At 47.2% G+C, this 16,092-nt stretch overlaps 1 protein-coding gene across 1 annotated transcript; it reads right to left on the bottom strand.

The window, feature by feature from the left end:
* Positions 1–7,868: 7,868 nt before the first annotated feature.
* On the bottom strand, positions 7,869–12,372 carry LOC100765316 (keratin, type II cytoskeletal 1). The gene is made up of 9 exons (XM_027396042.2): positions 11,755–12,372; positions 10,604–10,818; positions 10,270–10,330; positions 9,791–9,886; positions 9,477–9,641; positions 9,235–9,360; positions 8,544–8,764; positions 8,306–8,340; positions 7,869–8,233 (listed from the first exon to the last, which is right to left on the bottom strand). The coding sequence occupies exons 1-9, from the start codon at positions 12,370–12,372 to the stop codon at positions 7,869–7,871; spliced, it is 1,902 nt and encodes a 633-aa protein (XP_027251843.1).
* Between the last annotated feature and the right edge of the window lie 3,720 nt (positions 12,373–16,092).

The raw sequence follows: 16,092 nt of genomic DNA on the forward strand, positions 1-16,092 counted from the left end.
AATTCCTAAAACTCCAAGAACACCAGCAGCACCAATTCCATATCATCTTTTGGCTTGCTTTCTCTCTAAGTGCTAGCACACAGCTCCCAGTGAAAACCCACAGGAAGGAGTCGGACGGTGGATTGAACTAAGCCATATTAGGATGCTGGAGGTGACTGGTCTGGTACCTGGATCTCCAGGAGGTTGTCTTGGGGCTGATGTAATGGGAAAGGGGGCAGCTGGTATGCATGTGGAGAAGTGGGAAGCCCAGTCATCTCTGGAGTTTAAGGGCTCAGCTCTGTTAGAGAAGTGACTGTATAAGAGCCATATCGTCATGGGGCAGGAAGACTCCAGCCAGCTATAGGAGGAACAGGCCAACAACTAGAACATAGTGACCCTTCAAGGAAAAAGAATGGTCCACAGATATTCCCATGGCTTCTCCAGTCAACAGACTAAGGAAGGGATTATGCTGTCTTTCCAGCTATCTGACTCTGAGGAAGACACTTGGATCTAGGCCAAGGAAGGAGGTGTCTGCAGGTATCTGAAAATTCACACAAAATGCGGAAGCCAGGGCTGTATTGCCTATGGGTAGAAGCCACAGCCAGGTCCCAAATGGCTTATCAGCTGAATGGCAAAGCATTCAAATCTCAGTTGGGTGGAGACAGTCAAGTAGACTTAGGAGAGAAGTCCAGAGCAGCAGAGAGCCTGGGAAAGGAGAGCAGCTGGGTGTTCACTTTCTTGATGTACATAAATCCCTCAGGACAAGGGCTGCCAGAGAAAGGGGAAGCTGGGGACAAAGAACAGGAGAATGTTGTCCATGCTGCTGTATTCATGAGTCCCCTCCTGCTGGCTGTGACTACTTAGAAAAGTAGCAAATATCCCATCTGCATCAGGCCATCAAGAGATGACATGTTGCAGCTTAGACCTAAAGATTTTTGCTGAATAGCCCTTCAAGAAGCCCGACTCCATCCTTGAAGCTTTCTCCACTTGAGCAAGCATTTCCTTTGGAAGTTCTTGGTGGCTCTCAAACTCGTCTTTCTTTCTAAGATATCTGAGGATCCAGTCTGTTTTCCCAACATAGGTGGCTCTAGTTTACATCAATAGCCCTGGTAGGAAACAAACCAGAGCAGAGGCAGCTGCTCACCTCCTACATCACAAACCCATCCTCTGCCTGAGCCCACTGGTGTCACCCAGGCTGGGACATGGAAGTCAGCTTCCTCAGCTACCTCAACTTCACCGTCTCACTCTGCCCTGCCTGCATCTAGTCTTCCACCTATCCTCTAAGATCTGACTGACTATTGCTGACTGTGTATCATTTATGAAATATATATTCCCATTTTTGGTGGCTCTGACATCTTTAAAGACTTGAATCTAGTGTGTATCGTGATGCCTCTTGACCGTGCTCTTGCAATTCTCCCTCCCTGGAAGGGCCTATCCAGTCTACTCTGAGTGGTCCTTTCCTTTCCTTTCCATTCCTTTCCTTTCCTTTTAGAGAAAATAGATGTTTCGCAGGCTACTAGCCACCTCTACCACACATCTATCTAGATTCTAAAATGAAATCCAGATACAGGTCTATGATTTCTGTGTTATCTGGTTCCTTTCCTTTAATTGCCAGTTTAAAATAAATCTTAATAATCTTTTCTTACTCAAAAGGTACAAATCATGAAAGTCCATTATGCTTGGTGAATTTTCACAAAGTACACAAACCCATGTGGCTAACACAGGTTTTGAGGACTTTTAAGTTTTCCATGAAATAAAGAATATAGGAAAAGTCTATTCCATTCCACTGAGTGGTGATTGTTAGCTACAGCTTCACAAATGAGGACCCGTAAAGCCATGAAAGTATGGATCGGATTCGACATGCTCCGGCCCACCTCACTCATACCTGAGACCGACAGGTGAGTCTGCCTATAGAGAGTCCACACAGCACAGAAATGGTCAGCTTTGGAGATCATCTTCTTGACATTCTTGCAAGCAAAGAATCTTAGGTATGGTACTCTGATCTCTCCATCCCAGAGAAAGTGTTACCACGTGAAACCTGGAGCTTTTGCCCACCAAAGTGAGCTCCCCAAGTGCCAAGGACAGTGCCTGTTTGTATTTGTGTCCTCAGTACCTCATCCTGGCCTAACCCTCACTCAAAAAATCAACTGTGGGATGGATGGGCTTCCACAGCGCTTAGCACTCTTTAAGTTCACTGGAGATTCTCCCAGGGTTCCTCAGACAGAAGCGCAGAGCCACCACCATTCACGCCATGCAAGCTGAAATGTCTCTGCTGAGGCAGTCCTTGGTGATCCTTCTAAAACCCCAATCTGACCGTGTCACTCTCCTAGCCCTCGCCTACAACAGCTGCTGCTATCCACTCACAGCTCTCCCTAGGGCAGATCAAATGTCTTTGAGAACTCAGGCACATATTACCCTTCTATTCATATTCCAGCAACAGCAACGCAAACCCTTTTTCTCCCACTGGCCCATTATCTCCTGTAATGAGCCAATTGGTCCCCAAACTTCATCTGAGAATTTCTGCCCATGGCAACAGTTTAAGCTCCCTAAGGCCAACAGGCCCTTTTTGGTTGGATCTGGAAATCTCTTCAACTTCATTTTTGTCACTGATTTTATGATTTATGCAATTTCACTCTTCCTTCCCTTTGCACAGATCCCCTCTTCTTGGAGTGGCTTCCTCTGCACTCAATACTCTCATTTTCCCACAAACTCATAGGTGTCCCTTAAAACTCGACCAGAATCACTTTTAATCACTCTCATATCTGTATGCCATTTTCTGTGCCTTGTATGTTTCTATTATTGCTTGGGGCATGGGCATTGTAATGATATGTTTCTACACTCCCTACTGAAGGGACCGGACCCTCACCCAGCCCCCTGCTTTAGCAGCCATGACAGGTGGCAGAAAAGACCCAATAAGATACTGACTCAGTAACACGTGCTTGCCTGACTTTGCCCCACCTTCCAGTCACTAGGAAGTCAGATACCTTACACCTGCAAAGGAACCAATCAGAAGTTAGCTGGCAGTCTCTGGATGTGCTTTATGGTAACAGTGGCATTTAGAGCATAGCAACCACCCTGGGAGGGCCTATAGACCATAGCAACCAGCTGACCAATCAACACAGGCCAAGCCTGAAAGTGCACCAGTCCTGAGACTGTTTCGGAACCCCGGACTCTCCCCTTGCTCTACCCCAATAAATTTCTGCCCCAGGGTCCCTCTGGATCCTTCTCACTCCACCCACTGTGTGAGACCGACCAAGGAACCAAGTTAATACAGTTAACTCGTTAATAAAAGACTGCTTTTGCATTGGATTGGGTCTCTTGGTGATTTGGGGGTTCAGATTTGGGTACAACACCTACCACCTAAATTTCTAAGATTTCTGGGAACAAAAACCCTGTTTCACCCAGCAGAGTGTCCCCAGGGCTTGATTTACCCTCTGAACCATGCTGTTTGTGCAGGAAATTTTTGTTTACTCAGTCTTGAATCTAGACACCAAATTCCAAACAAGAAACATACTGAATATAATAAATAATAACATATCCTAGGGGCTGGTAAGATACCTCAGTGGGTAAACGGCTCGCTACACAGGCATAAAGCCCAGTTAGGATCTCCAGCACTCCCATAAAAGTCAGACACGGCAGTGCATGTCCAAAATCTCAGCACTGGGGAGACAGAGACTAACAGATCCTTGAAGTTCATTGGCTGGCCTGCCTGGCTACAGCAATGAGATTCGGCTTCTGTAAGAAAGCCTGCCTCAAAAAATAGAGAATGATTAATCAAGGGAGATATCAATGTCAAACTCTGGTCTCCAACACACATACACACACACACACACACACACACACACACACACACACACACACACACACTAAACCACCATACAACAGTGTAACAGAGTCTAAAACATATAAGCTAAACTGCAAGAATGTGTGGAGTCCTTGAAAGGGTTATGGCCATTGTTCCCAGAGGTCAGCTCTTTTTATGCAGACAGTAAACCATCCCTTCCCAACCCCCCAACTTAGCGGGAGCTCACTGACCCCCCCCCCCGACTGTAACTGGGAAACCTGCTTAGGACCTAACTAGGCCCCTGAATGCAGGTGACAGTGGGTGGCTTGGGCAGTTTGAGGGGCCATTGGCAGTAGGACCAGGATCTATTTCTAGTGCATAAACTGACTTTTTGGCGTCCATTTCTTATAGAGAGATACCTTGTTCAGCCTAGACACAGAGGGAGGGCCTTGGTCCTGCCTCAATGTGGTGATGGGACAGACTTCATTGACTCCCCATGGGAGGCCTTACCCTCTCTGAGGAGCAGATGGGGGATGGTTAAGGGGAAGATGGGGGGAGTGGGAGAAGGACAGAGACAGGGAACTGGGATTAGCATGTTTAAGAAAAATAAATAAATAAATAAATAAATAAATAAATAAATAAACCACCCAATCCCCATTATTCTAAATCTACAAGCACCAGGGTACCTTTTATGATGAATTTAGGTGTCTTGATAACAAGGTGGGGTGGCTCTGGTAGTTCAATGAAAACATAGGTTACTTCCCAAGCTAATGCGTGTGTGCTCAGTGACACACCCATTCCTTATACGTTCAGTTCACACAGACCAGTCATCAGGAGGAGGTTCAACTTTGTACACACTGGTACAAAGGATCCCACCATTCTACAATGTTCCCTAGGCCCTGAGCAGAGTACCACCTTCTGCTTAATTGTCATTCCTTTTTTCAGATTGCATGTCTTGTTCGTAAGAATTCATGTTGGTGCATGTGTCCATGCATATGTGTGTGTGCATATTTATAGAGGCCAGATGTCAACACTGTCTTCTTGGGTAATGTTCTACCTTATGTTTTGAACACAGTCTCTCACTGAATCTGGAGCTCACCCAGTTGGCAAGCTGGCTGGCCAGTGAGTCCCAGAGATCCTTCTGTCTCCATACCTCCTCCCTACACCCAGTGCTGGTGTTTCAGAGACATGCTGCTGCACCTGGTTTTTATGTGGGTGCTGGGTACCCAAACTCATGTCCTCCTGTTTGTGAAGTAGCAAACTGTTTACTTAACAACCCAGCTCCCCAGCTCCCCAGCTCCCTCACTCCCCCTTTATATTATTTATTTCTATATAACAGTCACAATTACATACAAGCATTAGTGGCACATGCCTTCAGTCCCAGCACTCAGGAGGCAGAGGCAGGTGGATCTCTGTGAGTTCAAGTTCAGCCTGGTCTATAGAGCGAGTTCCAGGACAGCCAGGACTACACAGAGAAACCCTGTCTCATAAGACAAAACAAAAAAGTCACAATTGCTTGTTTTTCTTTCTTGGTGTCTAAAGCAAATACTCTCTTATCCATTTTACCTAAGAGACAACTGAGATGCAGGACAGCTGAAGAGCTCATTCCAGGAAGTATCAGAGTGGGCGCAGGTACTCATTCAAAGTTCCTCATTCTTCCTATTGCTTCATAACCCTTTTCAAACTCTCACATCAGTCCAGGCAGCAAGACATCTGGTGAAAATATTTCTTCCAGCTAAACACAGAGTTGTAGTGACCTCAAAAGTGGTGGCATGGAAATTTCCACAAGGGAATGTCAAGCCATGCCAAGTGGTGAGCAGTCAGAACTTCATAGAAAGAAACACTGCATAGCAGGGTTGTCAGTCTATAGCATTTATTAAGGAGAATTGTGTAAAGAAATGGTTGAAGCATCCTGAGGTACAGGTGACAGCAAGATGGAAGTTGTCACTCTCCAATAAATCAACCAGGAGCAATCACTCTAGCCAGTTTTATATGGCAGCTTAAGGAATTTGTTTCAGGGCAGGGGCCAGTTGCTACGTGTTTAGCAAAAGGATTAACTTCTCAGTGTTCTCAAGCACCAACCTAAACAGGTTTACCAGTGCATGGAAACAGCTGAGGTTCAAGCCTGCAGGGAAAGCAAGCTGCTGCCTGGTGGCTGGGTCACAGAGCAGTCAACATGCCCCGTGTTCCATAGTCAGGGCACAAAGAAACCTGGAAGAACTGATCCTAGGAGAGAGATGACTACATAGGAAGGGAGAACATCCCCTCTCCATGCTATTTACATATTACCCCTGCCCATCTGAACCTTCCTTATTCCTTAGCCCTGGCTGAGCCTGGAGAGAAGAAGACACTTTCTAGCTAGAAGCTTACAAAATCATATTTAGAGAAATTAACTGACTTTTTCGTGGTTTTGGAACCATCAGGAAGGTGGTAGTTTGTTGGGTCTTTTAAATAAGCATTTACTGGACTGTCTAGAGTTAACAAGCAACATTAACAATAGCTAAGAAAAAAAAAACAATGGCTAACTTGTTGCCATCATCATCATCATAGGGGCTCACAGAGACTGGAGTGACAATCAGGGAGCCTGTATGGGTCGGACCTAGGTCCTCTGCATATATGTTATGTTGTATATCTTGGTATTCTTGTGGAAATCCTAACAGTGGGAGTGAGGGAGGCTGTCTCTGACTCTTTTGCCTGCTATTGGGACCCTTTTCTTCCTACTGGTTTGCTTCATCCATCCTTGATATGAGGGTGTGCCTAACTGTACTGTAACTTGTTATGCCATATTTGGTTGATATACCTGAATACCTGCTCTTTTCTGAAGGGAGAAGTGGATCTGGGGGAGAGGGGCGGGAGAGGGACTAGGAGGAGAGGAGAAAGAGGAAGGGGAAACTGCAGTTGGGATGTAATTTATGAGAGAAGAATAATTAAATATGTAAATTTTAAAAACCAAAGTGGGGGGGAAGGCATTCACTATGGCCGAGTTATAGTTTGTTTACCTTATTCGGTATTCACAAAGATTCCCATGAGGAAGAAGTAATTTTATATCCCTAATTCATAGCTACCAAAACTAAGATCTGTAACTTGTGTGTTTTCACCTAACTAGTAAGATGCTGAGTCCAGATACCTGTGCTCCTACTCACCCTGCTGTGCCCTCCCTTCTTCACAGTGCCTAGAATGTCTCTTCTTAGATGAGGCAAAGCTTTGGCTGGTGGTCTGCACGAGCAGGAAAGAGAGAATGTTGCTTATCTGACTCCCATCACCCCTCTGGGTTCTTGACACCCCTCCTCAGGCCACAGTTTGTATTTTGGCTGCTGTAGCGTCAGACTCTTCAACACTGGTTGTTCCATGTGACTTTCCTGTCTTCTCAATGGGGGTCCCCCGTCCCCACTGCTCATTCTAAATAAGCCTTCAGGCATGGATAGAGCCCCCAACATGCCCACCTACTGGGATAGAGCATAAGCCCTAGGGTTCCCCCTCATTAAAGTGGCCTGATCTGTCTCCCTTCCCAGATCCCAACTGCAGCACAAGTCATTTGGTCGCGCAGTCTTTCTGTCGCACAAAACATTCATTCACCCTCTCCACCCATCATAAACAAAGAGACCGAAACAGATTGAGAATTTCAAATGCAGTTTATTGCAGCAAAACAAAGAGATGGGAGAGTTTCAGAGCGCTCCATAAAAGACAAACGACTCAAAAGCAAACACCGTATGTACAAAACCAAAGCAGCTGAGCGTGCTGCAGGATACAGGATGCTAAGGAGAGGTCCAGAGCACTGAGTGTTTGGGGCGCAGCAAAGAAGCCCTGGGTCTGACATCCTCTTTGAAATGTCGTGTAGGTGGTGGCAGTTCTGAGCTGTTACCCGAGCAAAACATAAAGTGAGGTCGTTACCAGGAGACTCAGATTGGTACTAATCTGAAAACTTCTTTGGAGGCAGAGCGGGGCGGGGCGGGGCGGGGCGGGGGAAAGCGCAGGGAAATCGGCTGAATCGGTACAATTAACCATAGCTCTACTCTCCGATAAGGCTGGTACAATTGATCTTGGTCTTGCCAGCCATATTTGGTCGTGATACCAAGGGAGAGCTAATGGGGTGGTGAGCACTTCTTTATCTGGTCCCTCGGGAGTAGCTAGTGGAAACAAACTTTACGCTAGAACTGCCCCCAGAGGACTTAACGCCCCCGGAGCTGGATCCTCCACGGCCTCCCCCAGAGGAACCGTAGCTGCCTCCGGAGCTGCCACCGCCTCCTCCAGAGCCACCTCTGTGGCCCCCACTGCTGCCGCCGGAGCCTCCGTAGCTGCCGCCGCCGCCGCCGCCGCCACTTCCGGAGCCGCCGCCGTAGCTGCCACCACCGGAGCTGCCGCCGTAGCCGCCGCCGCCGCCTCCAGAGCCGTAACTGCCACCTCCGGAGCCATATCCTCCGCCACCTCGGCTACTGCTTCCGCTCATGCTGGTGTGGCTGGTGCTCACCGCTGCAGAGAGACTCGGTTACACCCCATCCCACTCAACTCCTTTCCCACCCAGCAAAGCGCCCTTGTACTTACACACGCTGACATTGGGGGTGCACTCTCCAGACATCCTGCGGAAAACAAAGCAAAAACCCCTCAGTACACCGTACCCGCTCAGGCCTCTTTCCCGTAGACGGCTCCCTAGTGCTCTCCATGAAAGCTGCTCCTTAGCCTGGTGTCTCCCAAGCCTGGGTGCAAGCAGGGAGAGATCTCCCTAAATCAGAAAAGGTTCTTACAGCTAGCTGGTGACCAAGTTGACAGGGACCTTCCTCACCTGATCTCCTCTCCTTCCAGGAGGGTCCTGTATGTGGCAATCTCCATGTCCAGGGCCAGTTTGGTGTTCATCAGCTCCTGGTAGTCACGCAGCAGTCTGGCCAGTTCCTCCTTGGCTTGTGTCATGGCCTCCTCCAGTTCATTGAGCTTTTTCTGGGCATCCTTGAGCGCGTTCTCACCGCGCTGCTCAGCTTCGCTGATGTTCTGCTGCATATGAGCTATCTGAGGACAGAGCAGACCACATTACCTGGGTGCAGTCCCTGATGTCACCTGATCTTCCCATCATGTTAGCCTCCCCACCTCAGTGGGTCAATACACCAAGGCACACAGGACCGCTGGCCCTCAGGTCACCACAACCACCTTTCTTTAAATGGTGATACAGCTGCTTCTTCTGAGCTGAACTAATGCTCTGAAGTTTTACCACACGCTGACTTTGAACCTTCTGACTACCTCTCCTCACTCCTCAGCTCCTAAGTCTGCTCTGGTCATGGGCATCATTGTGACCATCATCTTTTCTCTACTAGGTCATTTTCACAAACTTTCTAAGAGTTTCCCACATGAGAGTTGAGTTCTAGAAGCTGACAAAGTCCTCCCAAAGGAATAGAGAAGGTGGTATAGGGTTGGTAAGGATTGCAAGACTCAAAATGCCCCCCCATGTCAAAGGGTCACCCATTTTGTGTAACTGAGGGTACCTGCTTCTTGACACTATCAATTTCAGATCGAATTCTCTGGATGACTCGGTTCAGCTCAGAAATCTCCATCTTGGAAGTTTTCACACTGTCACCATGTTTGCCAGCAGTGATCTGCAGCTCTTCATACTAAAGATGGCAAGTTGGTTCAGTTAGATGTGGGTAGAAACCAGTGTGCTTGGGCACACAAACATGCCAGCCAGCACAGGGAACCACACCAGACCTTCCAGAGAATCCGTGTTTACCTTGCTCTGATAGAATGTCTCAGCTTCTGCCTTGCTCCTCTGGCAAATGTCATCATACTGGGCCTTGACTTCGGAGATGATGCTGTCCAAGTCCAAAGTGCGGTTGTTGTCCATGGACAGGATGACATTGGTCTCACTGATGTGAGTCTGCATCTGAGATAATTCCTGAAGGATATAATAGTTCAGTGACTCTTACAGAATAAGAAAATAAGCAACTTAGAGGGAAGGCTCATGTTGGAAGGAAGACCCTCCGCAAAGCAGTGGGGTCAGGACTCAAGGATCTCCATCTAGGTGTTTGAAATTCAAGTGTTTACCTCGCGGTAGAGTGCTGTGAGGAAGTCAATCTCTTGCTGTAGGTTGTCCAACTTGGCCTGAAGTTCTACTTTGTTCATATAAGCTGAATCCACATCCTAGAAGAACAAAGGTACCATAAAGCCATGTTAGTTCCGGGACGGGCTCCTCTCACTAACCATAAAGGAGTTTTCCAAGGAGAAATGGAGTTTGGGGTCTACTTCGCTTTTCCCCAGTTAGATCACAGTTCTAGACTGTTCCATTTCTTCATACCATAGAGAGCCTGCCTGGCTGAAAACTTGCATCCCCACTTACTATAGGTACTGGAAACCAAAGAGCAGCTGAGGCCTAGACTAGCATAGGTCCATAGAAATGAGAGAAAATATCCCTACCCTCAGATGTTCAGCAGGCTGGCTACCTGATTCTCCACACCATGGCTTCCTTCAGCCATGGCCTCTATCTAGTTTCACAGATGAGTTCCACCCCCACAGAATCTGCTTACTTTCTTGATAGTCACAAATTCATTCTCTGCATTTGTCCTCTTGTTGATCTCATCCTCATACCTGCAGGAAAGCATAGTTGATAAGCAATTAAAGGAGGTCAGTGTTTCACTGCCTATGACTGTCTCCCTCCACAAGCAATGTCATCTTGCCACCCCTTTCTTCTGAGTACTAAAATCATTAACTCTCCCTCTTCTGAGAATATGAAGAAATTTTTAATGCCCAATTGATTTGCCCCTAAATGAGGGAAAGCCATTGTTACATAAGTCATATTCTTAGCATATCTGGAAATCTTCAGGTTCAATAGTCAACGAACACCCGACTAGTCTCTCTTACTTGTTCCTGTAGTCTTCCACCATGTCCTGCATGTTCTTCAGTTCGGAATCCATCCGTGACTGATCACTCTTCAGCTGGTCCACTTGCTTTCTGAGGTTGGCAATATATGTCTCAAAGTAGGGATCTAAATTGTGGGTCCTGGTTGTTGTATCCACCTGCTGCAGCAGCTCCCATTTGGTTTGCAGCACCTGGTTCTGCTGCTCCAGGAAGCGCACCTAGGAACAGAAGACCTGTTACCTCAAGTGCAGGAATGAGGTCTGATAGCCACTGAGCAAGACCAATGCCTCACTGTAAAAAGAACTTAAATTCCCATTTGCAGCAAGAGACTTAGGGAGATGCTGCTTGAGGTGGCATCAACCTCAGAGCAAAACCCAAACCATGGGTTGATTCAGAAAGGAAGTAACTGTATAACACCAACAGTACAGCACACATTAAATTACTGGAATGATGCTTTGAAATGGATACGTGATATTTAAGAAGTTTGCCTTCCAACTTTTTTTAAGCAGATAGAAACTTGCATCGCTGGGCTATATATACAGTTCAAAGATAGGTTAAGAAAACACTAATTTGGATTGAAATTTATTGTGGCTAAATTATATTGACATTATTGATAAATCAGCAGAAAAGTCAAAATTGGCTCATGTTTTTCTAGACCTGAACCTTGGGATATGTGTATTTTTAAAATCTCCTTCCCAATCCAATACTCATGGGAAATTGCCAGGGAATAGAAATCCTCTAACAACACAAGATATTTGGTACTAACCTACTTCATCCTGCTACTTCACAGGGCATCCTTTATGGCCAGGAAGACCCCTATGGGGTTTCTTATTTGCACCCTAGAAAATCCATTAGCCATCTTCTGTATTATCTCTAGTCAACAGATGTGAGTCCAAACTTAATTCAAGAACTCAATAAAAACACAACAGGATGTCAGACAGGCTCATCTTCATATCCCCTTTGTTCAATAAAGAACTTACTCACTAGCATCACTCCTGAGCATACTTTTAGCATATGTCCCAGAATTCCATTCCACGTGGCCTTTTTTAGTCATCAAATGCAGACACATAAGGTTAAGCCTACCCCATCTTGCTGCTCAGGACCACAGCCTAGGAGCAGCTAGCTCTCCCTGAACTCCAAGCAGATGAACTCACCTTGTCGATGAAGGAGGCAAATTTGTTATTGAGTGTCTTGATCTGCTCTCTCTCTTGAGACTTCACTTTTTGAATCTCAGGGTCAACCTCCATATTGAGGGGCTGCAGGAGGCTCTGGTTGATAGTGACTTCCTGGATGCCACCAGGGGGGCAGACAGGCCCAAAACCACCCCCAAATCTACCACCCCCATATCCTCCACCGCCAAAACCACCTCCACTGCCAAAACCACCACCGCCAAAACCACCACCACCGCTACCAAAACCACCCCCAAAACCACCACCCCCAAAACCACCACCCCCAAAGCCGCCACCACCGAAGCTGCCACCACCGAAGCTGCCACCACCCATGCCACCACAGTGTCCACCTCCAGCGACACTCATGGAGATGCTCCTGCCACCTCCAAGGTTAACAAGACTTTTACTTCCAAAGCCACTACCAGAACCCCCGCTACTCCCGCAGAAGCCTCCTGAAAATCTCCCGCCACCGCCTCCTCCGCTGCGGCGCACAGAGCTGCTGGTGGATTTGCGGTGGAAGCTAACAAGGCCTGCGGAGCCGGAGCTGAAGCCCCTGCCGCCCCCGATCCGGCATGAAGACCTGTTACTACACTGTCGACTCATACTGGCTTAGAGAGAGAAGAGTAAAGACCAGAGAAGGAAGGAGCTGAGAACTCCTCTGCCTTGAGCCCAGCACCATGCCCTTATATACTGGAGGAAGAAATTGGGCTTGGTCCTCAGACTCAGCGGAGATGCAGAGCCTGCAAAGGGTTTGGCTTGCCTGCAGCCATACAAGTTTTTTACGAGCCTCAACAATACGATAAACACTACACACCTAGCTCCCAGGATGGGCTCTCAAAATTGCTGTGCAGACAAGATTGACTCGTGTGGTAATCATTTTATCTGACAGGATCTCTCCTCAAGTGTTCGTGGCTTTGAGAAACTAGGACCCCGAATTGACTCCTTGGTGCGTCTTGATAAGATTTTGTAATCCCTGTACTCTCACCCTGCCACTGTATGCTGCTTGAGTAGCAGGTGCAATTCCTCGAGCATGGATCCCTAAAGGAGCTCTCTTTTTTTTTTTTTTTTTCTGAGATCGTTTGTTCAAACCCCAGCACTTATCAAATTACATCTCCTGGAACAGAGTAAAGGCTTTGTAAGCTAAAAAGCAAATGTTTTCTGAAGTAGGCTTTTACAAATACATTGCACTGATTGACCAAAAGAAGAACAGGTGTCACCCAGCAGGATCAATGGGTAGACGGCCTAGAAGCACCTAAGTTTCCGAGTTGTTCCTTTTCAAAGATAAACCAGGGCAACAAATAGGCATATGAGGCCAGCAACTAAAAATAGGTGGTCTGCAAATGCCAGTACAGCATGCTTGTGGGGTGATGAGATGGGTAGACACCCAGTACACGCGGTAAAGCCAAGTGGGGAAGTTGAGGCATGGCAGTGGGTTTGGAAGGGAAGGCAGTCGTAGAAATCTGGAAAACTTGACCTGAGATGTTCACAGTGTTTCTAGAGCCCATGACAACAACTATTAAGGGGAGTGGAGGAGAGAAAGTCAGAAACTGGTCATGTGCCAGGATGTGTCTTATGGTTTATATGCAGTGAGTTAATGTTCATTTGAGAAAGACATTAATCTACCCATTTTTAAATGAGAAAAACTGAGGCATGAGAGTTGAGAAGTTTCCCTGCATCTCCATAGGTGGTAAGTGGCCATTTGGCGTGTGAACTGTGGGTACCTAGCTAAATCCAGCGTGTAAGATCCTAATCCATGTTTTGTGTGTCAGCATGCAACTGAGTTCACAGTCTCCTGGGTGCTGTGGGGGAAACTGGACAGCATGAAATGCTTTGCTGCTATGGAGGGCTCTGAAAGAAAGAGAGGGGTAAGGGATTTTATCCTTTGAGTCCTTGGATCCTGGATCATGGGAAATATTCCTTCAAATCACTCTGAGAAGAGGAGCTTGAAGATGAGAGAGATTCTGTTCTTTCCAGGCATCAGCGTACACAGCATGTATGGTACCAGGTCAGGGGCCTTTCTGAAGAGCTATAGTTGGTCAATATTTACAGAAGGTAGTGACATGGAGATCTGGAAAGACCTGAGCCTACACAGATGATCATTTAGAGACTTCTTAGAAGCCTGGCATGCTCCGCCACACTCGATGCAAATGGAGGGGAAGGCACCTTCTAGAGGAGCCTGCTGCTCTGGCTTCTGCCTCCAAACAGCCTTGTGAAGGCTTGGAAATTCCCCTCTGTACAGACAAGGAGAGGGGCATCTGAAAAGCCCCCAGGGAATTGTGCCAACCCTCTGCACCCTCTGCACCCTCTGCATCAAGCTTTCTCTTGTATCATGTTTGCCTACCCTCCAAAAAGTATCCCAGCCTGTCCTCTGCCCCCCACTCCTCCTATTTCAACAACACTGTCTTCTGGAACTCTGTCATAGTGCCGACATCCTTGGGCTGTTAAACTAACCATCTCTTTAGGGAATGAGTAATCCAGGTCTTGGGAACAATGGGGACTCGGATGGCCTTGTTGTGCTAATGACTGTTGCCTAATCATCTTCTGACAGGCAATCAAAATTCTTTTAGTTCAGCATACACCCTTATGAGACATATCATTCTGCACAATCGATTCCTTCTAGCATTTTGGAGGAGTGTGCATATGTGTCCGCATGCATGTGTGTGTGCATGTGTGTGCCAGCCAATGACAGATCCTTCCAATGAGCCCTGCTTCCCTGAGCAACCAACAGAGAGAAAACCAGGCAATGGTGACAGTTTATAGCTCTGCAAACACACTCTAGCAGGTACCCTGAGAAGGAGAAAGGCAGGAACTAGAAGGATTAGGAAGACACAAAATCATCTTAAGTTCGCATGGCTCCCATAGGACACATACAAAGCTTGTTTCCCACCGGAGCCCAGGGAACTATGCCATTGAACCCACTATATGGAGCTGAAAGCTGAGGCCTAGAGAGGCTTAATACACTCCGTCTAGGACAAGATATGTGGGCCCAGACCCTGGGCTTTCTGCTGACCTGTCTCCTAACCTGGAGAAGAGGTACAGAGAAAGCAAGTGGACCTGGGTACTATTCCCATCTTCTGATGCTCCAAGGCTGTACCATCAAGCCTGTCTACTTGTAAGTAGTAAGTAAGAACATGGCTCCAAAGGAGTAAATGGCATTTTCCCGGATCATAGAGTCAATTCCTAGGAATGCTCCGATTTCTGAATCAAACCCCTATTCTCTCTCCACAGCATAGGAACTTTAGCACTGCTGGTGAGCCACAGTTACTTCCTAGGATGTCCTGGGTATCGGATACTTTAAAACACCTGTGAAACAAAGGCATAAGCCACATACATAGAAAACACAGACATGAATGAAAAAGAGAGGCAGCCCAAACTTCTGTGGGTGCCGTATCTCATGTGGAAGTTTCTGAGAGGTACTGGCCCCGCTTTAAGGAAAAGATAACTTGGGTTCACAGAGGTTGAAACGTATGCCCTGGGTCACCAGATGGTAACTGACAAGTCAGGCTTGTCCAACTATAGAGCACATGTCTCTTGACCTTGGCTAGCCTGTTACCTACATCACACATACCATCTCTACTCAGCCTCAAGCAGTCTGTGCTTCTTCCAGACTGACAAGCCCTCTTCTTCCCCCCTTTCTCTGTCTCTTCTCATTTTCCCATTTCACTTCTTCTCTTTCTGATAATGCCTTACAGTGTTCTGGCAGCTTGTTCCAAAGCCCATCCCACACGCGCACACACACACACACACACACACACACACACACACACACACACACACCTCACATCCTGGTTAGCTGCTCTAGACTCTTGCTTCAGTCTACCAGGCCACTGTAATAACCAAACACCCAGCTTGTGTTGTGGTCAACCCAGACCTCACCTCCTCCGAGGAGGTTTCCGTGATTGACAGAATACTGCTATTCTGTTGGACTCTTTCCCCTAAACTAGGTTACTGCCATAGCAGAGCATATGCTGATATACTAGCTCTCTTGCAGGTATGTGTCTGTGTACTTGTTCACCAATACAAATCCTCCATGTCTTAGGGGCTTCTCAGTCTCCTATATGGACCCAGATATGCAGGGATAATCCCAACATTCCAGAATGTCTGCACAGGCCCTTCCCCACCCCCCACTCCCACACTACTGCCAAGAGACAAGCTTTGGGGCACAGCAGGGGCAGGTGTGGTAATGTTTTGAGAGCTTTTTGAGGGATGGGACCAAGAAAAGAATTAAGAGGAACATGCAATGACAAGCCACCCAGCCCTGAGGGACTCTGCCAGGTCTGTGGGAGAAAGAAATTTCAGGGGAGTGGGGAAAATTGAAGCCTG

Source organism: Cricetulus griseus, chromosome 2 (assembly GCF_003668045.3).
Source record: "Cricetulus griseus strain 17A/GY chromosome 2, alternate assembly CriGri-PICRH-1.0, whole genome shotgun sequence".
NCBI classification, from domain to species: Eukaryota; Metazoa; Chordata; class Mammalia; order Rodentia; family Cricetidae; genus Cricetulus; species Cricetulus griseus.